This window comes from Dipodomys merriami, unplaced genomic scaffold (assembly GCF_024711535.1).
Source record: "Dipodomys merriami isolate MVZ:Mamm:240054 unplaced genomic scaffold, mDipMer1.0.p SCAF_14, whole genome shotgun sequence".
In the NCBI taxonomy this organism is placed as follows: domain Eukaryota; kingdom Metazoa; phylum Chordata; class Mammalia; order Rodentia; family Heteromyidae; genus Dipodomys; species Dipodomys merriami.
In genome coordinates this window covers 17,832,858-17,860,107 of record NW_027202715.1, presented here as the reverse complement: position 1 = coordinate 17,860,107, position 27,250 = coordinate 17,832,858, and the positions used below count along the sequence as shown (strand labels likewise).

The following is a 27,250-nucleotide window of genomic DNA, read 5'->3' as shown; positions in this document are numbered from 1 at the left end:
TGAAAATTAACTTAAGTGTACTTGTGGAATTTTAGCCAGTCATTTTCTTAGTCTCTTACTTTTAAGCTACTTGTTCAGATTACTCAGCTTCTGAATTGTAACCTGATGAGGAGAGAAATGATAACACTCTTTAGAGAGGTTTTTGTAGTTGCCAACAGCATAATTTACTACACTTTACTACACAAGGAAGGAGCTTTGGAGAGCTGCAATACAATATTCCCCAATCTCCTGGGGAAACCTGGCGTGGGCTGGGAGAACAATTCATAGAGCTAGAAGACTTTATGGTATTCTTTTAATCTGCCAAGGTCTCACGTGTCATCTGTAATACATGGCAGGGAAGAAGAAGAATCTTAGCCTTGACTCGTAGTAAATAATTCCTTGCTGAGATGTACTGTAATGAAGGGTCAGTATTCCTGTAGTGCTAATAGCAGTAGCTTTGGGTATTTTATGTGCATCAGGATTCTTCATTTTATCCAAGACTTTGATGAAGGAAAAAAAATCGCATAAAAGGGAATGTGGAGGAAAGTGATGATCACTTAAAATATTTTTTAGAACATTTGAAAAATAGACAGTATATGATTAAATAAAATTAAAATATGTGGAGGTTGGCAAAAATTCAATGTAAGTTATTCACTTAGTTATCCTAAGTATTTTTGTTTATAAGCTCAAATAATCACCAGAGAAAAGGTAACATAAATAAAAATATAGTGTGTTTATGTAAAGATTTTAATTACAAATATGTCTACATAAAAGGCCATTTCAGAAAGAATCTGACCCATGAGTCACTTGGACCATACATATAGGACAACTACACACTATTTTTTGACAACTGCTTTCTTTTATCTTCTGACATAATGTAAGCACCAAACAAGAATTTAAGCAGGAAAATCAGCTATTTCCAGTATAACTAAGATCATGTACAAGCTTCTTTTAAAAAAAAAATGGGAAAATGGGATAAAAACATAAATGTTGACATCTTAATCTCTTAAAATTTGAAAAAATGATTATAATTCGAAAGGAAAATAATTGTTTTGGCTGTTACAATATGTTAAAGCTCAACTTTTTTCATATGTATTGTTTTTGCTTTTGAGACACAGTCTAGCCATGTATCCTGGATTGCCCTTGAACTAGCCCTTAACTGTCACAACCTCCCATGCTGTGGAGGTGCATGCTGAGAATACAGGCATGCATTTCCACACTTAACTTACCGATAACTTTTTATAAAAAATTTTTTTGAAGCTAGATGCAGGTGGCTCACGCTTGTAATCCTAGCTACTCAGGAGGCTGAGATCTGAGGATTGTGGTTCAAAGCCAGCCCGGGCAGTAAAGTTCATGAAACTCTTATCTCCAATAAACCACCAGAAAACCAGAAGTGGCACTGTGGCTCAAGTGGTAGAGCTCAGGGACAGCATCCAGGCCCAGAGTTCAAGCCCCATGACCGACCAAAAAATAAAATAAAATTAAAATAGTGATAATAACTAATAACAAAGATAAAGAATAGTCAATCAACAGGAAATGTACTCATTACCTTACTCATGTAAGTGTAACCCCTCTGTACAGTATTTTTACAATCAAACATATAAAAATGATTTAAAAAAAAGAATAGACAAGATTATTGGCTCTTTAACAGAGAAAAAACAGGAGCAAGCATAGCTAACTCATTGTGCACAGGCCTTTCTTACCAAGTACTTTTAGATGACTGCCTCCTAGGCCTAAATAGGGCTCTTGGTGGCAGAAAAATATCTCAAGCTTGTCATCATTTGAAGCAGAGCAACACAGCCTGGTGACGGCTTGTCAAGACCATATTTTGGGAACTTCCTCTATTGTCAATCTACAATCAATGTCTGAACCAGGAGGACTGATGGTGCTCAGATCTTGAGCCTGTCAAAAGCTATTTAAGGAGGGACATACAAGACGGAGAGAACAAACACTGGCGAAATAACAACATTACCAAGACTGTCAAAGAAATCTGTCTGGTGTTTTTTCCCATTCTGCTATCATGCTGCTTTTGCATAACATCAGTTTTAAGAGACAAACAGATTTTCAAATTCCTTTTGCTGCCAAAGGCTTAACAATGGCACAGCACACACACACACACTCTCTCTCTCTCTCTCTCTCTCTCTCTCTCACTCACTCACTCACTCAATTACCTGTAGCATGCCTTGGCCATGTCCTTCAATGGTACCTTCATAAGTAACATGTAATCTTGTCAGGGGTTTTTCACATCTACAATGTAAAAAGATTTTCCTTTAATTGTTTATTTTCTTTAATTGTAAGTAAATCACAACAGGCAAATTTGAAAATATAGCTGAAGAAAAAAAAAGGAGGGGGCTGGGAAGGTGGCTCTGTGGTAGAGCGCTTGCCTTGCATGCCTGAGGCCCTGGGTTTGATTCCTCAGCACCACATAAGCAAAAAAAAAAAAAGAAAAAAAGTCAGAAGTGGCTCTGTGGCTCAAGTGGTAGAGGCGCTAGCCTTGAGCTGAATAAAAAAAGAAAAAAATAAGAAAATATAGGTAACTTAAAACAATAACAACCCTGGAACTGCCTCAAAGAGTTATTATTCTTGGCACTGATCCTTCCAGTTTTTTTCTTATTTAAATCTGTAAGTATATACATTTAAACCACGGTGAGATACACACTCGCCCAAACCTTTTCTTTTATATAATATCAGTTTGCCTTGCCTTGCCTTTCCTTTTTCCTTTCCCCTTTCCTTTCCTTTCCTTTCCTTCCTTCCCTCCCTCCCTCCCTCCCTCCCTCCCTTTCTTCCTTCCTTCCTTTTTCTTTCTCTCTCTTTCTTTTTGTCAGTCCTGGGGCTTGAACTCAGGGCCTGGGCACAGTCCCTGAAGCCGCTTTGTGCTCAAGGCTAGTGCTCTACCACTTGAGCCACTGTGCTACTTCTGGCTTTTTTCTGAGTAATTTATTGGAGGTAAGAGGCTCACAGACTTTCTTTCCTGGGTTGGCTTTGAACTATGATCCTCAAATCTCTGCCTCCTGAATAGCCAGGATTATATAGGTATGAGCCACTGGTGCCCAGCCAAAGTTTTTCTTCTTTAAGATAGCTGAAAAATTCAATGCATGAAAAAAAATTAAGAACTATGGAATTTTTATTAGCTTATAGTAGTTATACAGGGGAAGGATTTTCACTTCTCCATCTCTACACATATTTACAGTATTTACAACATATTTACAATATAGTCCAATCAATCCCAGGCCTTCTATATCACTCTTCCTTCTCTGCTTCCCAAAATAATTTCAACAGATTTCCTCAAATAACTGTGATATTTAATTATCATACAATATTGGCAATCTAATCTAGGAAATTTGGCATACATCATATGATGCTTGGATGCTCTAATTTTTTTCTTTTTCTTTTTTGTTGTTCATGGGGCTTGAACTCGGCCTGGGTGCTGTCCCTGAGCTCTTCAGCTCAAGGTGAACACTCTATTACTTGAGCCACAGTGCCGCTTCTGGTTTTCTGGTGGTTTATTGGAGAAAAGAGTCTCACGGACTTTCCTGCCTGGGCTAGGTTTGAACTGTGATCCTTAGATTTCAGCCTCCTGAGTGGCTAGGATTAAAGCTATGAGCCACCAGAGCCTGGCAGATGCTCTACTTTTCACACTAGCTTAATACTATTTATGTCTGGGGAGGGTATTGACAAAATATGTTACAGAACTTCTGATCTATTACATTCTTTTTTTTTTAATTTTTTTATTGTAAAGATACTATACAGAGGGTTACAGTTACATGAGTGAGGTAATGAGTACACTTCCTCTTGAACATTGTTACCCCCTCCATTGTTTTCCCCCTACCATCCCCTCCCTCCCTCCCTTCCCCAAGGTTCTTTTTTTTTTTTTTGATTGTGATTAAGTGATTACTTAATTTCCGGAAATTCACAGTATTGTGGAATAATGATGCTCATTTAAAGTCACAAGTTCATTCTAACTTTCCTGGAGCAAATTGTCTATCACAGTCTGTAATATATAACGGTGCTCACATGTTATATACTATATATGTGATCAGCAGCATGGGGACATTTGGTAGTGGTTCAACCAGATGAGTGGGAGTTCTTTGTTTCTTAAGTCCTGTTAGTTTTGTCATATCACCTAACATTTCTATTATATTCTTTTTAAAAAAAATACGTTTTTTTTTTTTACTGTGAAAATACTGTACAAAGGAGTTACAATCACATGAGCAAGGTAATGAATACATTTCTTATCAAGCATTGTTGCCTCCTTCTTTGTTTTTCCCCTAACATCCCTTCCCTCCCATCTCCACAATTACGCCCCCCCCAACCTAAATTGTAAAGTTCGTTTTTTGACATAGTGTCTTGTACATCTCATTGTTGCAATGAGTCAACCTGTATTCCTATTTAAACAGTTTGTTTTTTCCCTTCTCCTCCCCAAATTATACCAACATCAAATACAGTGAAAACAGGTTATACTGTGAAGGAAGGGCTATTATATTCTTGTATTAATATGGTTGACAGATGAACTAGTCATGTAACTTATGCAGAGGTATAACTATTTTCTTTTCCTTGGATAAACTCTGGTTACTCAGGTCCTGGATTGTCTCACAGTATTTAAAATCTAATTTCATTGTATTGCTGGCATTTAATGACATTTTTTTCCACGCTAGATTTTTAACCAATAGCTGACTAAATAAAAGAATACAAATTACAGTAAAATGTTCACAGAGAGGAGATCTAACCTCTTAGCTTATATATGGATATATATATTCCCCTTCCCCCACCCCCAAGCAGGGCTAACCTTAAACCAAGTAATTCAGTTCTATTCTAAAAGCTTTATTTGTATTAAGTAACTTAATCCTTAAAACAACCTCATTATTTCTCCTTTTACAGACAGAAAAGCAAAGCACAGAAAGGACTCAGCAAACCTGCTCAGCAAAGATCTGAATGTAGGTAGCTTAACACATTGACCCATTCTCTTAACCAGAATAATATACTTACAGAAAAAATTTATCATCTTTTGTAGAAAGCGTGTAAGTTTGACTTTTTTTTCTAAACTTCCTTTCCTTGGTTCTACTTTCCTCGCTATTTTATTCAGGGAGACCACATGTGAGTATACTATTAAAAAGATAAGCATGATGTAGAAATCTCTAAACCGTCATGTCAGGACATGACATCTGATCACAAACATTCTTCACAACTGAAGTTGGTGACTTTATATTATATATAAATATATATATATATATATATATATATTATATATATCTAGAAAGTTCTTTTGTTTTCCCTTGCTTGAAGTATCCCTCAAGTGCCTGATAGGCTTCCTGTTTTGGTCTCAGCAAATTCTTGCACTCCTGACTCAAAGTCAAAGATACAAACTATTTTGACTCTCTAAAATCAACTAAACATGGCTAAGTTAGGTGCTGACAATCCAAGGGCTAACTGAAACATGCCAGAAATTTGAGGATTCAGAAAACTCTCCACGTTCCCCACTTCTAGCTAGCCTCTTGGCAACATCAACTATCCTTTATCATCCTTATCTCTTCTTCATCCTCCGTTGCTAACATGAATGTTTCTGATTTTGTGGAATCAGGGAGACTGACTGACTATGGTGGTGCTATGGTCTGAACTCAGCCCTGAGCTTGCTAGGCAGGCACTCTTCTGCTGAGCCATGCCTCCAGTCCTATTTTTCATATTTCTGCCTGGTATTGATTCCTACACAGGCTCAATAGCATAATACATCTATTTTAGGTTTTCTGTTGTAAGCGGGATAACAGACATATGCCACCATGCCCAGCTTTTTTGGGCTGATAGTTTTGTGGACTTTCCAACTTGAGTTGGCCTAGAACTGTAATCTTCCCATTCTCAGCCTTTAGGATGACAGGTGCTTTCCACCATTCCCACCTATGGATTTAGAAAGAGGTCTCAAAAATTTTACTTCCTGGGCTAGCCTTAAACTGCAATTAACCCTTTCTTAGCTACCCAAGTAATTAAGAATGAAGAAATAAGACAGCACTGAGGTTGGGACACTGATTTTAATTAAATTCTCCCACTCACTTATGAAATAACAAAAATTTTAAAAAGTGACTGATAGAATAAAAATTGGTTAGAAAAGGTACCAAATTAAATTCTGCCTATGAAAGTTGAGGGTAAATTCTTGTCTCACTTAGAGGCAAAATGACTGTCTTTTAGTCACACAGCAGCCTTGCTAGTCTTTGCATTTCTACCAGTCCCTCTTCTCCAACATAGTGATATACAAATGGGTGTCTATTTGCATTAATGGCATATATGAATAAACCTTGTGAATGATCTTATGAAATTAATACCAAGGTGACATGAATAAGATATCCCATATTTCTAAATTCCTCTCACCCAAACTAATAGAGTTGAAGAAAAGCAATCTCCTATACTTGGTCTGACCTGATGACACGGCACAATGTTACTTACAATTCTAGGAAACACATTTTAAGATAAAACTAATGAATGCATGTCAGAAACAGGGTTAGAACTCAACAACTATAGCACGGTATGTGTAGAAATGGGAGACAGTCAAGAAAGCATTTTTAGGATACACAAAGAAGGGCTGAATGCTAAAGAAAATTAGAACTTAGATTTAATTATTCTAAGATCAGAGAGAAGAACTAAGAAAGAAGGGAGGGAATAGAGTACAGATGTTTTTCGTACCTCTAGTTATTAGGTAACAACTAACAATAGACTTGACTGATATAGAACAGTGAATTTCTCATCTCCAAAGCTGTCCAGCCTCAATCTGTCCAAGTTATTACAGAGCTGACAGATTTTTGTCAGTAGCCAGGCCAGATGACTTCCTAGATCCTCTTATTTCTAGTATACCATGATTCCAAAGTTCTACGTGTTTTCTTTTTCTGACTCAAACTGTTCCCCTCTCTTTTCATGTTTAATCTTTTATCTATTTCTATTAATAATCATTTCAACCATGCACTTAGCCTTCTGAAGTTTTTCTTTCACCTCACAAATGCATTTGATGGATGAAACCCTTGTAGGAAAACTATCCAAGCAGGGAGGCCTTTTCAAGGTAACTTCCCTTAAGAGTAATTCTTTCTTATCAGTAGTTCCAAATGAAACAATTATAAACTATGACAAAAATTATTAGAAGGCCAGGTATGGGTGCCTCACGCCTATAATCCTAGCTACTCAGGAAGTTGAGATCTGAAGATCGCAGTTCAAAGCCAGTTGAACAGGAAAGTCCATGAGATTATCATCTCCAATTAATCACCAGAAAACCAGAAGTGGCACCGTGGTTCAAGTGGTAAAGTGCTAGCCTTGGGCTGAAGACCTCAGGGACAGTGACCAGGCCCAGAGTTCAAGCCTCATGACTGTCAAAGAAAAATTAGATGTGAAAATGAGAAGCACGGCTTAATGACAAACCTCGATGCATGTTAGATAGTAAACTTAATTTATTCCTCATCTGAATTTTAAAAGTATATCTATGTTTAAGTGTGATAGAAATTTGCTCTAGATTAGGAAATATGGTAACTACTCAGGGTATTAAAGATCTAACAAATCTGAGAGCTCAGTATGATAGTTTATAACTGCAATCCTAGCTAATCAGAAAGCAGAGGTTGGGAGGATTACAGTTTGAGGCTAGCCTGAACAAAAAGTTAGAGAGACTCCTCCCCCATCTTAATCAACATGCAGTATGGGTGGGACATACTTGTGATCTCATCTAAGCAAGAGGCACAAGAAGGAAGAATGGTGTGAGGTATCAGATCAGGCAAAATATAAATTTTATCTAAAAAAAAAACTAAAGCAAAAAAGGGCTAGGGGGTGTGGCCCAAGTGGTGGAAAGCTTACCAAGCAACCATGAAACCCTATGTTCAGTTCTCCCTAAGTTATTGGTTATTATTCTCAATATTTATAGATAAGAAAAAAAAATCACAGTTAATTGGTAACTTCCATGAAATCTGCAAGTAGTAGACATGGAAAGCCCAGTTCAAAATTCCTGTCACTCAGACAGTTTCTAAAACTCTTTACATTTTATTATACTAAAACACTTTATCAAGTTTTGTCCTAAAAAAAGCCAGAAAATATAAACCTTAATGAAAGAAAAATATAAGTACTGAAATTTTACTTAATATTAACGTAAACATTTCTTAACCTCTAAGCAAAACTTGTTTCGGAAGGCAAATGGTGGAAGTCAAAAAGTTCATTTGAACTTAAAAGATAATTTTTCAAACAAAGCTATCTGATAGGTTATTTATGAGAAGAAATTCTCTGGCTGTAGGGCAATAAGAGTTTGACAAACCTTTATAAGGGCATGACAGCCCTAATCTACAGGTCTATGGTTATTTTGATTATTACCTGTCCCATTCTGGAAAATCTTCTAGACTCTGTCTTGTAAATGTCACCAACCCAGTAGGCTCTAAAAAAGCAGGAAATAAAAAAAACAAAACATAAAATAAGCTTAAAAAATAAACTTAAAACTTTACTTACACACACACAGTAAAAGAATGGGTCAAATGTCAATGAAACTAAGGAGGAAAACTCAAGTTTAGTTTAGTATATAGGCTTGAAATATGATCATCTCTCTGTACCTATGGAGAGTTGTTCCTGGAACCTACTAGTAGATACCAAACTTTATAGAGGCTCTAGTCCCTATGTTTACACATAACCTACCATATCCTCCCGTGTACTTTAAATCATCCCTAGGTTATTGATAATACCTAATACAATGTAAATGCTACATAAATAGTTACTATACTATATGGTTTATGAGGATAATGACAAGGAAAAGTCAACATATTTGAGTGCAGATGGTATTTTTTTAGAAGATTCTGGTAGGTTGACTCATAGATGGTGAAGCCTTGGAAATTCAAGGCAAACTTAAAATAGAACATTGCTTTTGAAATATTATCTTTATATCAGAAGCTCCTATAAAATAAAATAAAACTATGCAATTAACAGCATGAAAGTAGAATTTGAGAGCTGATATACATTTTTTGGAAAAGCAGTAAAAAAGATCATAGTTGGTATAGCTTCAACAAGGGCAAAACTGAAGTCTAATCCATAGACTCTATTTCAAAGAAAAACCTTAACCCTATACTCTAAGACTGGTAAACAAGACACTTTCTGTGCTTTATGTTGATGTAAAATGTCTACGATTTAAAAAGAGTAACTTTGGCATGCCCTTTATGTAGCACACTATGGCTGTGGCTCAGATGATAAGCAACTGCTCTACTGGTAAGAAGCCACCTTAACTGGAGGAAGAATTACTACTTCTAAGAGTTTAGAGAATAAAGATGACTTTTTTTAGGGAGTAATAGATTTGAAAGTATAAAAATGAGCCGGGCGCTGGTGGCTCATGCCTGTAATCCTAGCTACTCAGGAGGCTGAGATCTAAAGATCGCGGTTCAAAGCCAGCAGGGCAGGAAAGACTGTGAGACTCTATCTTCAATAAACCACCAGAAAACTGGAAGTGGCGCTGTGGCTCAAGTGGTAGAGTGCTCGAGCTGAAGAGCTGAGGGACAGCACTTAGGCCCAGAGTTCAAGCCCCACGACCAAAAATATTAATGCAGTCAATAAATTTTAGAGATCTTCTTTTTGTTAGTTACTCTTTTTTCTAAAAGCCTGTGGCAAAACAAAAAATAAATCAGCTGACCAAAAGTAATCTGTCTGCTAAAAGGGCTATGCCACTTCTGTTACAAAAGAAAAAAAAGCTCTTAGGCACAAAGAGATGTCAGGAACTATTAGTGATAATAGTGTTGAACCCAAATAAAGCTTGGCTATAATTTCATTCCTAAGGACAATTCTGCGTTTTATTTTTATTTAATTTTTTGCTGCAGGTGCCATGCAGTACCAACTTAAATACCATATTGAGTAGCTGAATGCTGAATTAGAAAACACTTAAAAAAATCTGTTTAGCTTTGTGATATGGTTTGCACCTGTACTCCCAGGTGAGAGGAAGGTGGTCAGAAAGACCGAGAAAAAATGCATGAGACTCAAGCTTAAAAACACTCAAGTAAAAAGGACATGGCTCAAGTAGTAGAGCACTGCCTTAAGTTCCTGAACTCAAAGCCCAGTAAAACCCCAAAACATTTTTTTTTAAATGTATCTTAAAATATTCTTTAGAATATTTAACTTTAAAATGATGGACAATATATTTCAAACACATATGTAAGAGACTAAACAATCTGGACACTGGAGAAGCAATTAAAATAGGAAACTAGGATGGATCTATATCATTTTTCAGCTAATTGGCAGAGGAGATCATTAGCTGTCCTCTATACAGACAGAGAAACCTAGAGAAATTCATAAACACTGCTGGCAAAGAAAGACAGTGAGGAAGGTATAGTTCTTTAGATAATTTTTTTGTACTTTAATAACATTGTGTTCTTTAAAATATTAAGTAGTTGTGGAAAGGGACTGTAATTCCTTTTTTTTGGGGGGGGGGGTCTGGTCGTGGGGCCTGAACTCTGGGCCTATGTGCTGTCCCTCAGCTCTTCAGCTCAAGGCTATACCACTTGACCCACAGCGCCACTTCTGGCTTTTTTCCTTTTGCTTATGTGGTGCTGAGGAATCGAACCCAAGGCCTCAAGCATGCAAGGCAAGCGCTCTACCATTGAGCCACCTTCCCAGCCCAGGAACTGTAATTCCTAAGTCAGATTATGAGTACAGTGCTTCCTGGTCCATGTTCCCCATTTCCCCCTTTCTTATCCTACCCTCCTCCAGAAATAATTATTAACAAAATGCCTTGAGAGCATGTCTGTATTATTTATCTTGGAATATGTGACCTATAAGATACTTTATCTAAAACAATTTCATTCAGAAAGCTCTTTGAAATCCTTCAATATTTCATTGTTTTCTTCTTCTCCTCAGAGATTATGTGATGGTACTTCCTACCATCTATGTTTTAGATTTGATTAAATACTTTAAACAGCTTTCTCGGTCTCTTTTCAGCAGGCTCCAGAACTTCCGTGCAACTTCTACCATTATACTATAAATCTTTTATTCCCTTTAGTTTTTCTTCTTGAAGCCACTGAATTTATATCCTCAAAATCTAGAATGATACCTCACTTTATTTCTTTAGTTCTTTGAACTAAATTAACATGTATAGGGAAAAAAACCCTGGAAAATAGGATGCTTAATTACAATTTATTCCTTTCAGTCTAACTTGTGAGAAACTGTATGCTTCTAGCTTAAAAATATAAAATCAAAACTTGTGCTTTTTTCTCAAAATACCTGAAATCCTAAAACATAGAAAGGCAAATTAGCTTTCAGAAAAGAGATATATGATTTGATCCCTAGGACAGAAAAGTAAACTCTGAATTACTTATTTATAATAATATATTTAAAATAGTCCTATTTAAATTGAAAAACCATGTCAGTAAAAAAGAAAGTAGTTGTTTTTCTAACAAGTAATTATAAATTCTAATTTGATGCTGTGTATCATAAACCTGAAAGAAGACCCTGCATTTTTCTTAATGTTTTATTCAGTACTGAGAACCAAACTAAAACTCAATAAGCTAGGAGATAAATACTCCTTTACCAAAAAAGAACATGATTTTCCCCTTAAATATCAAAACCATGTTACTTGATTTCTAAAAATTAGAACAAGATCCAATGTTACATATGAAAGTGAAGAACACAAAATAGAATGTAATGTGAGAAAAATTTAAAAGTAGGAGAAAAATGACTGTAGGAAGCTTTGAAAATATGTTTAAGAAAATCCCACAAGATAGATGGCTAGAGCCAGGCACTGTGGCTCATGCTTGTAATCCTAGCTACTCAGGAGGCTGGGATCTGAGGATCCAGGTTCAAAGCCAGCCTGGGCAGGGTAGTCCGTGAGACTCTTATCTCCAATAAACAACTCAAAACCAGAAATGGCATCATGGCTCAAGTGGTAGAGCTGAAGAGCTGAAGGACTGCACCCAGGCCCAGAGTTCATGCCTCATGACCAAAAAAAAAAAAGATAGATGGCCAGAACTTTTTTAAAAAGAACTCATTTAAACAGAACAGACCTGATTTACTTAGCAAAAGGAAACTTTTTTGTCAGTACTGTAGTTTTAACTCAGAATACCATACTTTGCTTGGCTTTTTTACCCAACTAGTGTTCTACCACTTGAGTCACACCTCTGGCCCAGCTTTTTGCCAGTTATTTTGGCAATGGAGTCTCTTAGACTTTTCTGGAAACAGACTGGCCTTGACTTGTAATCTTCCAGATTTTAGCTTCTTGAGTAGGTAGGATTACAGGCATAAGCTACTGCACCTAGCTAGTTAAAGGAAACTTCTGAGTGTGCTGGTTTTCTTTATTATCAACTTGTAGAAAACGCTACCCATTGATAATACCTAATACCTTAAACATGTATTCTCTTCTTTAGTATCTGCCAGAGCCTGATTTTATTTCACAGATTAAAAAAAAAATGAGGTGGAGGTAATAAGCAATTTGGTCATGGTCATTCAACTGGATCTACCACCAGCTGGTCATTAACCTGCACTTGCTGGAAAGGTACTGTGGTCTAAAACTACCACCAGATACCAGTAAAACAAGATGGTAAGGTCCAACAGAAGACAGATAAGTAAAAACTAAATGTAATTTAGTTTTATAAGAACTCCATCAAGGGTGTAGGAGGACAAAAAAGAAGGAATGGGTAGGAAAAGAAGTAATTCCTTGGTCATCTAAATGAACCTAAATTAGTTCATGCTTCTTTAAGAGCATTCAACCTTTATTTTCTGGTCAATATATGGTCCTTTGAAAGTGCCACTTCACTGTTTTGGCTAATAAAAATCCTTTAATTTATACTACAGATTTAAAGTATATGGGTGTGATTTCAGAGCACATAGAACCCATATACATTAATAGCATACAGTTTTGTATTTATGTAAAAAGTCTAAATTACACCATTTTATCATTATTGTTTAACTGTGGTTTGGGCAGGAATATACATGTTAGGTCCAAAATGTCCCATTTGTCACTTGATTTTAATTGTCCTCATTCACGTAATTACATCAAGAATAAAAGGAATTTACTTTTCTCAGTGACTCTTCGAAAGTAGCAGAAGAGTGTTTTCAGTTTCTCTGGTTTCCTTGATGAACGTCCTTCAAACAATCTGAAAGAGACCCAAAATGAAGAGGATGGAGAATGATTTAAAATGCCTTCATGACTATGAAAACACTCAATCTGTTTCCACTAAGGAATAAAAAAGAATTCTTTCAGAAGGTAATTGGTAATAATGGAAGATGGTGCAGTGGTTTGGATTCTAAAGGTGTCTGCAAAATATTAAACCCCTCTCGAGACAGGCTCCTTCAAAGCTTACCACCACTACAATCTATCTTCTCCAGGGGAAAGGCACCATCTAGTTTTTCAAGGCTAATTAGGACCAGTCAGTTAAAGCACAGCCATTTGCTCCATGGCAAAAAAAAAAAGGGGGTAAGGGGATTACAATGTATAGTTACTGGTAGCTACAAAATTAAAGAAAAATGGTAATAAGAAAATTAAAGTGAGGGGAATGTAATGAAGAGAGTTGAGCAGGTATGGTAAGATAATAAGGATGATTATGAAGTACCAAATAGACCCTGTTATATACTGAATGTTTCTGTCTCCCAATATTCCTATGTCAGAGCTGGAATCCACAAAGTAGTTGAATTTGGAGGCTGGGCCTGTAAAAAGGTCATAAATGTTAACTGAAGACATATCCTAATTTGTAAGATTAGGGTTCTTATAAAAAGTAACACCAGAGGGGCTGGGAAGGTAGCTCAGTGGTAGAGCGCTTGCCTTGCACGCCTGAGGCCCTGGATTCGATTCCTCAGCACCACATAAGCAAAAAGAAAAAAGCCGGAAGTGGTGCTGTGGCTCAAGTGGTAGAGTGCTAGCCTTGATCTGAAGAGCTGAGGGACAGTGCCCAGGCCCAGAGTTCAGGCCCCACGACCGGACCCAAAAATAAAATAAAATAAAATGTAACACCAGAGCATCTCTTGTCATGTGAAGGTAGAAGGAAGACAGCGATCTACAAGACAGGAAGAGAGTCCTCATCTGGAACCAAACTGGATAACACTATAATCTGGGCTGTCCAGTCCCAGAATTGTAAGAAAACAAATTTCTGTTGTTTGCGCTATCTATTGAGTGGCATTTTGTTATAACAGTTCAAGTTGACTAACAACAATACCTTGCTTGGTAACCAAAACAGTGCCCACCCTATGTCATCCAGTTTCCAGCAACCTGGAGGTACACTACTTAATGTGATTTTCCTTGAAATGGCATGGCGTTGTTATGGGTAACATGTAATTCAATTTATCTTGCTGAAAGAAAAGCAGAGCTTTAGAAGCATAGGAACTCAGTAAGTAGCTTACTAAAAGATTTCTTATACAAAAGCATGCATTTGTGAATAAATTCTAGCTTTCCAAAGGCATTTAAAAATTGCAGGGAGATTTGGTGGCTACAAATGGTAAGGATTCTCTGCCTCTAGTCATATATTATGACTTTAAATTGAGAAACCCTTCAAGCAAAAGTCTACTTTATTAAGTGTTTCACCATTAGAAGAGCAAGCTTATGTAAGTATATAGAAGGGGAAAAGTTACTTTTATGAGAAAATCCTATTGAGTAACTGACATGAATTAGGAAAAGGAGATGAAACAGGTATCAAAAGTTCTGTTTACAACGATCTGAAATCTGTATTTAGGGCCAAGTTCTGGAAAAACAACTTCTATGAGTATTTTCTAAAAAGAAATGTTTGGGTAGTATTTTAGCTCTCTAAAATTTATTAAAAAATAGTTCCAGTGCTCAAGTAATCATTTTTACTCATTTCAGACTATCTAAAATATTTAACACACATTCTGTGGGTGGGAGGAGGGGGTGGGATCGGGGACTTGAACTTAAGGCCTGGGTACTGTCCTTTAGCTTTTATGCTTAAGACTGGCACTCTACCACTTAGGCCACAGCTCTACTCCTGGCTATGAGTCTCAGGATGGTTTTGAATAGTGATCTTCAAATTTCAGCCTTCTGAGTAGCTAGGATTACAGGCATGGACCACCAGCACCTGGCATCATAAATACTTTTAAAACCACATGCTATCTAAAAAAAGTGCAGGTTTCAGCTTGAGTTCTCTACAATATGTCAACCAGAATACAGTTTATCAAAATGATAATCAAGATAAAAAAGCTACTTGGTAGTTTAACAGCATATATTAATAAATATATTTTACTAAATGCATATCTTGAACTGCATTGCAAAACTCCTTCCAAGGGATATTTTATAGTAGAAGTAAACAGTAAGAATATAGACAGCAGCTATCATCTTTTTCTGGAGATGAACTACCACATTATACAGTTCAGTTAGAGGGAAAAAGTTCTTCCATAGGGAGAAGCAGCAAAATGACTATTGCTCTTAAGGAAAAATTTCCCAAAACACAAAAAGCAAAATGTCCCTAGGTCCTATTATGTGGTTGCCAGGTGTTTGCAAAACTGCATCAAAGTCCACATATTTCATGCCTATGATGACAGTTTATTAATCTTAGGAGTCTTTTGGGACTACTCATTTATTATCTTGGTAATATGGATTTTTGTGGGAAATTAGACATTACTATTATTACAAATAAGTGACACTGTTCAACATGTGTCCAAATCTTAACAGTCAGATGAAGCAGAATCTCAATCTAATATATTTATTTCTGGCTCCAAGCCTAATTTCAAATCCCTGTGTAACCAAATAGGCTTTCCCATTTCCCCGATGATAGGTGGGAATGGTGTGTATGGATGCGTGTGTAGCAGAGAAGATATATTCAGAAGCAGGAAGTTGGTTTAAAACCTTTATGACAAATCTCAGACCTAACTGCTACTTCTCTTTTATGTTATAGCCACTAAATAAAAGGAATTATACCATCATTGCACTAAATGAACATAAAACAGGAATGCACAGGCAACAGGCTTGAAAGAAAAGTCATCATAAGAAAGTGATATCCAATCTAAGGTAAAGGGTCTTGAGGATAGAGCCCAAGAAGAGGGAAGGGAAGACTGGAGAACAGAAATGGGGCTGGAGATGGAGGGAGAAACTGAAATGTGAAAATAAAGACATTACTGAGAAAAAAGACAGATATTTTTGGGGGGAAGCCCTCATAATAGTCAAGCATGGTCAATTTTTAGACTCTTCTCAGCATCTTTTTTGGGGGAAGGTATATACATTTTCATATGTATGGAAACAAACTAAGCCATAATAGCTTCTGTATATGTGGAGAAGACATTTTGGTATGTCACTAAATGATAACTACAGATTATTTTATAAAGCCAACAAAAAAAGCCAGTCAGATAACCTCACTTTGTTTATTTTATTTTATTGTGAAAATACCATACAGAGGGGTTACAATTACATTAGAAAGGTAATGAGTACATTTCTTATCAAGCATTGTTGCCTCCTCTGTATCCCCTTACCATCCCTTTCCCATCTCCTGCTCTCCTCCCCGCCCCCACTTTGTTTTAAATAAAACAGTTTTTGCATTTTCAAGGGAAGAAGTCAATCAAGGGTCAGATACTTATTAACTGGTGATTTTCTTTCCATATTTATAAAGAGAAACATGGTTTAATAAAATCTTTCCCTGAATGGAACATTGATAACATTACTGGAAGTGGATTCTAGACACATACTCCATACCATTTGGAGTTAAGGATTAATTTGTACATACATAGTAAATCAAGCATGAAGCACTATAACCTCCACTTTAAAACAGAAGCAAGTAATAATGTGGGTCTCAGCCAGAATGCCATTCCTGGCTCCTTTGTGAGGTACTCTGCCATATGGCCCCAGTAGCATTTTTCAATCCAGGGAAGAAGTAAGACATAAAAGCCTTCCAGGCTGACCATTGTTGAGACCTACAATTCATCTCTGACCATCTAGTTTCCATGCAATTTCAGAAGCATCAATGCTAATCACATTGGAAGCCTTTATATGAATGTTTAGGCCTTGAAAGGCAAGCAGGGGAAAAGGTCAGGAGTATTTAACATAACTAAGCAGGTCTGGAAGAACACAACAATAAATAAAAAGAGAAGACTTATTTGATTTACTGACATCAGCCTCCCATCACATACTCAATCAACTAGGCAGCCATCTTTCATTTAAAATTAAATAACAGCTCACACATACACACACAAAACTCCCAATTGCCAGAAACTATCATCATAAATACAAACTATGCAGAAAGGAAACACACTGACAAAAAGTGCTACCTAGTTAGCTTACCAAATGGTTTATCAGATTGCTGCATGGCAAAGGGGGACTTTGAGATGTCTTCCAATTCCAACGCACTCTCAGAACATTATGCTCTCGAGAGGCAGTGAGACACAATGAAAGGTACGGAGTTTAAACAAGACAGTATTTAAGTCCCATGAACATTAGTAATGCTTTAAGAGTCCCTACCTAGAAACTTCCATAGATAGAATCAAAGTGCGCCATTGACAGATGCATCCATGCTTAGTCACTGTTCCTATGTCACTAAAGTACGTATCATCTCCTACTGAGAAGTGCAGACAATCTGCCTGCTAAAAGTCCCCATGACGACTATGAAAGACTATCATGAGTTTAGCAGCTTTAATTCATTTTCAATGTTCTAGTATCCAAAAGAACATCCACTAGCTAGCAAGACAAGAATATGTCTCGCTTTAAATCTTCAACAAACCCAGTTAAAGTCTTATTGGGTGAAAATGCTATTTACTGCAACCTGAAATCAATCATGGTCACTCTGGGCTTACAGATGGCTTTGATTCATTTAATAGAACAAAAATTATCCTTAAGAATTGCCCTAATTGCTGACTAACTATGAGGTATTAAGTTATTACTCTGGTTTATTCAAAGGGAGATTGTGAAGTGGGGTGATTAGGGACATAACTTGTAGTAGCAGACAACATCCTAAAAGAATCCAAACTCTTCCAGAGACTCTATGAATGATGAACAACCCAACCACCCAGACCTCTACCTTTTCTATGTGAAAAATGGGAATGATAGCAATATCTAATTAATAATATCCTCAATTGATTAAGAATTAGGTTTTAGTAGTGATTAGCACAATTGCTTGATTAAAAAGTAACTATTAAGATATTCTCATGCAAATTTATTTCTGATGCCATAGCAAGACTAGATACTTAAGCTAAACATCATAACTACTGAGAAATCTATATGCATTTATATAAAGTATTTGTATTGTCCTAATCTATATTCTTTTCATTAAAAAAAAAAACAACCTAGCTTCACCGCCCCCGCCCCCCCCCAGCCCCACTCCTGTCAATAATAACATGCTCACACCCTAGGCCAATAGTTTAGTAACTGACAAAGTACACTAAAAGACATAGGGCTTGAGCTAAATGATCATGGAACACTAAAAGCACATTTAGTGTTGGTGGCTGGCTAACACCTATAATCCTAACTACTCAGAAGGCTAAGATCTGAGGATTTTGGTTCAAAGTCAGCCTGGGGAAGGAAGGAAGCTTGGAGAGTCCAAGAGACTCTCACCTCATTTAATTACCAAAAATAAGCAAGGAGTGGAACTGTGGCTCAAGTGGTAGAGTGCTAGCCTTGAGCAGAAAAAGCTCAGGGACACTACTCAGTTCCTGAGTTCATGCCCTAGGAGACAGAGAGACAGACAGACAGACAGACAGACAGACAGACAGACAGACAGACAGACAGACAGACAGACAGACACACACACACACACACACACACACACACACACACACACACACACACACACACACACACACACACACACACACACACACACACACACACACACACACACACACACACAATCTGCCAACCTCCCTCCCCCAAACAAAACAGTTTTAGTGTTTTTAAGCTAAATAATGGTGTTCAGTAAAAACAGGTTTAGAGTTTGAGCTAAATGACCATGTCTAAAAACATAAATGTGTTACTGCCAGAGTACCATTAGAAATTTAGCTGGTCACAACAGAATCTGGTTTATAATACTATACCTAACAAGAAAAGGTAGAAAAGTGAAAAACAAAAGGCAAAACAAAAAAATCCACCTAACCTCTATTCTCCAAGTTGAAATAAACTTGCATAAGAACAAGCACTCTTCAGATCTACTTCAAGGTTAATATCCTAATGAGAATAACTTTTCTATAAAGCTTCATTCCAATTTTCTAGCACTTGACAAAGAAAATCCAATTCCAAACATTCTTTGAATCCTAGTAACATTTGTAACTATTTTAAGTTATATTATATCCTTTCTTTTGACAAAACCCCAAACAAACAAAAGACAAAATCTGGCTATTCTCAAGGTTATCCAATAATGAAAAAAAAAAGACACCTAAAAAACCAAAGATTAAAATTAGAACATATATTAAGATGAACATAAATTTTGGTAACTGCTAACAGGGAATGGGAAGTTATGAAGCCAAGCCTTTTAAAGACTTCTTCATTTCTGTCCTTTGTCATTCTGCACTTACACTGTTGAGAAGACATGCACTATGGAGAGCAGTGCATGTCCCCACCACTTAAGATTCTTGGTTTACTTTTGTCCACTTGCTGAACACAATGCTTGGGGTAAAGAACAGGCAATCATAGAGTGACTATGGAGGTACAACTGTGAAGGAGGTCCATATACTTGATTTTGCTTTTTTTCTCTTTTTCATACCAGAACTAGGGCTTGAACTCAGGGTGGTCTGGGCTAGTTCAAGGCTAGTGTTCTACCACTTGAGCCAGAACTCCACTTTTGGCTTTTTGGTGGTTAGTTGAGATCAGCCTCATAGATTTTCCTGTCTAGGTTTGCTTCAAACCACAATGCTCAGATCTCAGTGTCCTGAGTACATAGGATTACAGGTGTGAGCAACCTTTGCAGGCTCTTATACTGTCTGTGGGATTCCTTTTCAAAATAAAATAACAATAACTTTTATTAATTTTGTTTTCTACTTAATTGTGATAACTTCTTCCTCCTGTAAAGTAACTATTTAAAGGCCATATATATTTACCAAAGAATTAGGATGAATGGTACCTCTGAAGAACTGAAAGCCAAGATCTCTAACAAGTGAAACTAAGTATCTGGAATTTGTTTTAAAAGTGAAAAGGAAGGAAGGAAGGAAGGAAGGAAGGAAGGAAGGAAGGAAGGAAGGAAGGAAGGAAGGAAGGAAGGAAGGAAGGAAGGAAGGGAGGGAGGGAGGGAGGGAGGGAGGGAGGGAGGGGGGAGGGAAAGAGGGAGGGAGGGAAGGAAGTGACAAAAGAACCAACACAGCAAAGAATAGTTCTAAGTATTGAGGCTGGCTGACTAAACACTGCTATACTAACCTACCCTCAAAGTCAGCAGATGGATGATTAGAGGTGGTGGAGGTAGGCATTATACAAACCTACAGACAAAAGGAGCATATATAGACCCATAAAGATATCCTCAAGTGAAAAAAGAAATACAAGTTGGGAGAAAAAGCATTGGTGAGTTAAGGGAAAAAAGGAAAAATATGCTATTCATTTGCCAAGAAGAGGCGTTACAATGCTTTCATTTGTGTAGATGATGGAAAAATGGATGGAATCTATAATCTTCAAAATGTTTATGGTGCATTAATGTAGACAATAATTTGAAATACTCCTTTGGGAACCCTACTGCAATGCTGGTAGGAATGTAAACTTGTTTAACCACTCTGGAAAGCAGCATGGAGGTTCCTCAAAAGACTACATATAGACTACACATAGAGCTCCCCTAGAACCCAGCAATCCCACTTTTGGGCATTTACCCAAATGATCACAAACAAGGCTATACTAAAGCTACCAGCACAACTATGTTTATCGCAGCATTATTTACCATAGCAAAGATATGGAACCAACCCAGATGCCCCTCAGTAGATGAGTAGAAAATGTGGTAAATATATACAATGGAATTCTATGCATCCATCAGAAAGAATGACATCACCCCATTTGTTAGGAAATGGAAAGCCTTAGAAAAAATGATATTAAGTGAAGTAAGCCAGGCCCAAAGAAACAAAGGTCCCATGGTTACTTGCAATAATTTGTATAAGTCTAGGACAAGCAGAAAAGGTCAAAAGCTATGTACATATGACCATATAAGATGATGCTAAATAAAATTAACCCCAAGATAGGGACACAAGAGGTTTTATCTTTCTTGCTGTTGTTTTTAATATACTTATAATGTACTATGTGATTTTTTTTTTATATGTTCTTCCCCCATGGTATAACCCCTGTTTTCATTGTATTTGATTCTGGTGCCCTGCATCATCTTGTATATACATTTTTCTAATTTGGGAAGGGGAAGGGAAATAACAAAATGCTGAAATAAGGATACAGGTTGACTCATTGTAGCAATGAGATGTACAAGATACTATGTTGAAAATGAACTTTACAACTTCCCAGGGGGGTGGGGAGGGAGGAATTGTGGAGGTGGGGAGGGAAGACATGGTAGGAGAAAAACAAAGGAGGGGGTAACAATGCTTGATAGGAAATGTACTCATTACCTTACTCATGTAACTGTAACCCCTCTGTACAGTATCTTTACAATAAAAATATTAAAAAAGAAATACTCCTTTGATAAATTAATCATGCCTATAAAATATCCATCACTTTGTAATTTTCACTTTTGACATATTTTTGAAGCCTTAGATTTTAATACTTTCACATTTTGAGATCCTTATAGAAAGGACTTGTCCTCCCAGTGTCACATTATTTCAATATATAAAGAATATAATGTACAACAAATATTTCCATGACTAGTCAAACTAGAGGCTGATGGAACTATGAGTGTTTGAAGGACAATCTAAAGATGGAACAACAAAGTACTGGAATAACTAAGATAGAATCTTAGTTCTGTGACTTACAGGGCTCTGGATCCCAATCAGTTCTTTACTTTCATGAACTTTAACTACTTTGCCTGGAAAATGGTAAAAACATCACTGAAATAACAGTAAAGATATATATAAAGTGCTTAGTATTGGCAAATTATTTAAAAAAATCTATTAGTTTCTTCCACCATTCTCTATTCCAGTGCAAAACAAGTGATTTCTGGAAACATACCGATTGAAGTTAATGTCTGGGTAACTAGAATATTCCGATTTCATCTTAGCATTTCGGCGGGGAAATGTGCAGAAAAAAGCATTGGCTAAAAGACTGGCAATCTGTTCCTGTGACATTGTAATGGAATGATTCATCTTCTGCTTCAGAAGTGGTATTGGCTGATGGGGGAAACAAAAAATATAGACGAGAAGAGCAATAATTAGTTTAGTAATTCTGAAAGCAGAGGCACCAAATTGCATTTGCTCAATTAAGGCAGGAATAATATCATGCCACTCTTTAATCCTATGTCAGCAATATTATTAAACTCAAGGGCTGCTTATCAGGCCTGATTGAAAAAATGTCCTTGTTTGACAAAGTACAGATTTCTAATCAATAATAATGATCATGGAGAGGACACAAAATATCAGTAGTAAAACACAAAATTATAAATTAAACAGAAATAGATTAGTCATGCAATGAAAAATTAAAAGATGAAACATAGAAACATCACACTGAATTTAGAGATTATTGCTTATATTAAATTGTCCTTATAATTAAAAATAGTTGGACAGAGCATTTCTTAGTCACTAATAAGATGATCTAAGGTGAACAGTTCAATAAATATTTTTCCTCATATTCTGAATCACACTATACATTGGCAGCTTGAGATCTAAATCTGATTTTATTAGACCAATTATTGGAATATGTGAAAAATGCCACACAGACTTACATATAACTTGTTGAAGATAAGCATTTCCTAAATAATCAAACATTCCATGACAGGGAAAATACAGGACTTCTTTCCTTTATTTCTTTTTCTTTCTTTTCTAGTCCTGGCACTTAAACACAGGGCCTGGGCATAGCACTCTACCACTTGAGCCACAGCGCCACCTCTAGCTTTTTCTGTTTATGTGGTACTGAGGAATGGAACCCAGTACTTCATGTATGCTAGGCAAGCACTCTGTCACTAAGCCACATTCCCAGGACTCAAATCTGTTATTTCTAAAATGTTTTCTATTTACCAAACCCAAATTCACTGACCTGTATAGTCAGTACAATCCATAGGACCTGAATATTGTGGTCAGTGGATTTTAATCTATCTCTAGTGTCTAAACTGGGGTGTTTTTTTGTTTGTTTGCTTTTGTCTGTCATGGGGCTTGAACTCTGGGCCTGGTTGCTGTCCCTGAGCTCTTCAGCTCAAGGCTAGCACTCTACCACTTAAGCTACAGCACCACTTCCGGGTTTTTGGTGGTTTATTGAAGAGTCTCATGGACTTTCCTGCCCAGGCTGGTTTTGAACTGCGATCCTCAGATTTCAGCTTCCTGAGTAGCTAGGATTATAGCTGTGAGCCACCGGTGCCCAGCTAAACTGTGGTTTTAAAGACAGGCTTGTGAAACCAAAAACCAACTGTCATGCCAGTTTGTTTAAATTGCAAAATGCTCACTACAGGTAGATGGTGGCACACATGTATAATTCCAGCTACACAGGAAAGGGAGGCAAGAGGAGTATGGTTAATATTGGCTCCAGGCAAAAACTCCATTTGGAAAATAAGCTAAAAGCAAAAATACTGGCATGGCTCAAATGATAGAGCAAAAGTCTAACAAGCTCAAGTCTCTGAGTTCAATCCCGTGTTGTCAAGAACAAAAAAATACCTCCCTATAACATTTAGAGATATTTCTATTTTCTCTTTCAGTAATATCTAGAACCAAGACTGCTGAGTGTCTGCACAAATCTCAAGCAAACTGCAGAGAGAACTGCCCTGATAAAACCTCTAATATCCAAAAGGTACTTGAGGAAAGGTAAGACTAAACAAAATCATAATTTCTCTCAGCAATAGGAAAATACATATTAATAGTACAATAAAAGATTAAAGTTACAATTCAATTTTCTAGTTCTCTTATAAAAATTTAAAAAGAAATAAACAATCAAAAGGTAAAACTTCCAAAATCTTGCATTCTTTCAGGCCTTAGTAATTACTATTTGTAAGAAAGCAAATATAGAACACTCTTCCTATCCTAAATATTTATTCAGAAGCTAGCAACGAGGTTAGAAAAGATGACAGGGTATCAATGGCTTAAAGCAGCCTAATACTTGGTTTTAGTGAGAAATTACCCAGGAAAATTACTTTCAATTTTAATGAATAATATTCCAACCTTAATGAACTTGAAATACAAATCTTACTGGCAAACACTCAGCTAGATAAAGTAAGAGACTGGTTACTATGAACCAAGGTATTTTAAAACATCCCAAAATTTGTTTCCTTTGATTTTTTTCTTTATATAAATCTAAAGTTACCTTTTCGATTTGGCCTAGAATGCTTTAATATAGTAACTAACTAAATATACAACTTGTCAAAAATGTATTTTGATCTCTAATTGAAACCTTAACCTTGACTTTTCAGAAAAAAAAAAAGAAAGAAAGAGCACAGAACCGAGATGTTCTTGAGCCAGATGTGGTAGGGAAAATTAAGTTCTGGCCAACCTACACCTTTGTTTTAAAAAAAATAATGTGGAGAGCCATGAATCTGATGTGGGTTCTATCAAGAGATTTAAAGTTTACAAATTTAATTTTTTTTTTGCAGGGGAGGGGAGTAGACAGAGAAAAGATAGGCAAATACAGTCCTTATATTCAGTGCACATATGTGAAAATATTGCCAAGTAACTTGAGGGGATGGGTATGGGTTGGGGACATACTGAATGGAAACCCCTTTGTAAAACTACTTAAAGATAATAACAAAGAAGCTTAAATGATTTTGAGCAAATTTCCCCCCCTCTCCCCCTGCAAGTAATTTATGGAAAGGTTTTCTCCAAAAGCATGAAAGGATGAGAAGATTAAGTCATCTTTGCCCAAAGGCTAAATGCCATCAAACTACATGCTGAACTCAAAAAAACAAACAAAAAAAAACATTTAACTGAGCCAAGCTCTGGTGGCTCATGCCTGTAATCCTAGCTACTCAGGAGGCTGATATCTGAGGATTGAAGTTCAAAGCCAGCCCAGGCAGCAAAGTGAGATTCTTATCTCCAATTAAATCATAAATCATAGAAAAAGCTGGAAGTGCATGGTAGAGCACTAGCCTTGAGGAGCTCAAGGACTGTGCCCAGGCTGGGTTCAAGTCAGGATGTAGGTGTGGGGGGACATTTAACTGAACAGAAAAAGAGGCAGAGCCAAATTCCTTTCTCCTGGGTATACTGATGACTATTTTCCTATAGGTAGAAAAATAGAGTAAGTGACACTGGCAGCCTTAAAATATGTGCTCATAACCTACTGTACTTCTGAACTACCTCCCTTGGCTTGCTAATACTGGGAAAGTTAGCTACCAAGTCACAAGGATATTCAATCAACCGACAGAGAGGCTCACGGCGAGGACACTGGTAAATAAATTTAATGTTATTTGTTAAGTAGCAAAATATATTTACTGTAGTCTAAACTGAAGTAATACAATATTCTTGTTATTTTTACAAATAAGAAAGCATTATGAACTCATTTGCAAAAAAATACATCTCTTCCCTTTTTGATTTCTGTACCTTTGGTCTTATATGTAAGTTTATCTGATTTGGGGAAGGGAAGGTGAAACAGAGAAACTGTGGGACAAAGGATGAACCATTTCAGCAGTGAAACCCAATAGACACTATGTTTGAAATGAACTATACAACTTTGGGGGAAGGAAAAGTCGGGAGGAGAAAAACTGGGAGAGAATTAAGGGAGACAGTGTTCAAAAGGAAGTATTCTCATTACCTGACTCATATTAACTGTAACCCTCTGTACACCACTTATACAATAAAATTTTTAAAAAGGAAAAAAACACATTTCTTTGGAGGAGAGTTAGGAAGGAATAGATACGACTGAGCCTTTTTTTTTTTTTTTGGTCAGTCATCAGGCTTGAACTCTGGGCCTGAGCGCTGTCCCTCAGCTCTTCAGCTCATGGCTAGCGTTCTACCACTTGAGCTACAGCGCCACTTCCGGTTTTCTGGTGGTTTATTGGAGATAAGAGTTTCACAGACTTTCCTGCCTGGACTGGCTTTGAACCATGATCCTCAGATCTCAGTCTCCTGAGTAGCTAGGATTACAGTCGTGAGCCACCGGTGCCCAGCACTACTGAACCATTTTAAAAACAAAATCCCAGATCCATTAGGATGTTTTCAAATAATGACCACACTTTAAAAAAGACAGATTGTTTAAACAAAAAGAGGAAAAACCTAAGTAAACAAACTTCAATAGTGGAAAAATGAAGCTCAGAAACTGAGTGCTGCTTTCTTAATGACCTTGTGCGGCATTCTCTCTAGCCTCCAATCTTTTCTCTTTTTTTTTTGGGTCTGGTCGTGGGGCCTGAACTCTGGGCCTGGGACCTGTCCCTCAGCTCTTCAGCTCAAGGCTAGCACTCTACCACTTGAGCCACAACACCACTTCTGGCTTTTTCTGCTTATGTGGTGCATAGGAACCAAACCCAGGGCCTCACATATGCAAGGCAAGCGCTCTACCACTGAGCCACCTTCCCAGCCCCACGCCTCCGATATTTAACATAGCATATCATACTCTTTGGCAAAACCTTTCCCTCTCTCCATCCTTCCTTTGACCTACTCCCCCTCCATCTAGGTCATTAGAGTTCAAAGGAAATTAAACTGTGAGCCTCAGGAAAGTTTTATTTCACTAACCTGGGTGCAAATATTTGGTAGACAGAGTGCAATTTTCACCATATCAGGCAAAATAGACTGATATAAATGCTGAGCTTCTGCTTCTTCAAGTACCTGAAAACCAATAAAACATTATATGAAATAATAATGATTAATGAATAGTAACCAATGGAAAAACATTGTTATAAAATTAAGAACCTATTTCTTGGGATCATACCACCAAACACCTAGGAAAGTTAAACCAATATACTGAAAATTTCATACACACATAGACACACACACACACTTCACCTCACGTTAAGGCCCTAAGAAACCAATCAAATATTTCCTGCATTCATTAAGGGGTGTTCTACAGCATCTGCCTAGCATGGAAGAGTTCCTAGGTTCCATACCTAGTCTCCTCCCCTCCCTACCATCTCTCCTCTTTCTCATACAAATATCTCATGTCAATGTTTACAATCAAATACAATACTTATGAAAGAAAAACAGTACATTCTACTTTGGCTACACCAACTAATAGCAACAATCAACTCTCTCAGAACCCCTTAAGGACCCATAAATAATTTCAGCGGTTTATAACTTAAAGCCATCACTATAAAAGCTATACTAATTACTTTGAAGAATACAAACAATAGAAAACAATGAGATTTCTTATAACCGTAGAATTTTTCTTTTCTGGATAGCA

The 27,250-nt window shown here is 36.9% G+C and overlaps 1 protein-coding gene across 2 annotated transcripts in view; it reads right to left on the bottom strand.

Moving 5' to 3' along the window:
- The window catches only part of Parg (poly(ADP-ribose) glycohydrolase), a 118,059-nt gene that overhangs the window by 39,788 nt on the left and 51,021 nt on the right, over nucleotides 1-27,250 (bottom strand). For both annotated transcript variants that reach the window (XM_070020899.1, XM_070020900.1), the window contains 5 exons: nucleotides 26,587-26,679; nucleotides 21,956-22,113; nucleotides 12,970-13,049; nucleotides 8,305-8,365; nucleotides 2,151-2,226 (listed from right to left, as the gene is read on the bottom strand). In XM_070020899.1, coding sequence (XP_069877000.1) covers nucleotides 2,151-2,226; nucleotides 8,305-8,365; nucleotides 12,970-13,049; nucleotides 21,956-22,113; nucleotides 26,587-26,679 — 468 coding nt within the window. The remainder of the gene's footprint in view (nucleotides 1-2,150; nucleotides 2,227-8,304; nucleotides 8,366-12,969; nucleotides 13,050-21,955; nucleotides 22,114-26,586; nucleotides 26,680-27,250) is intronic.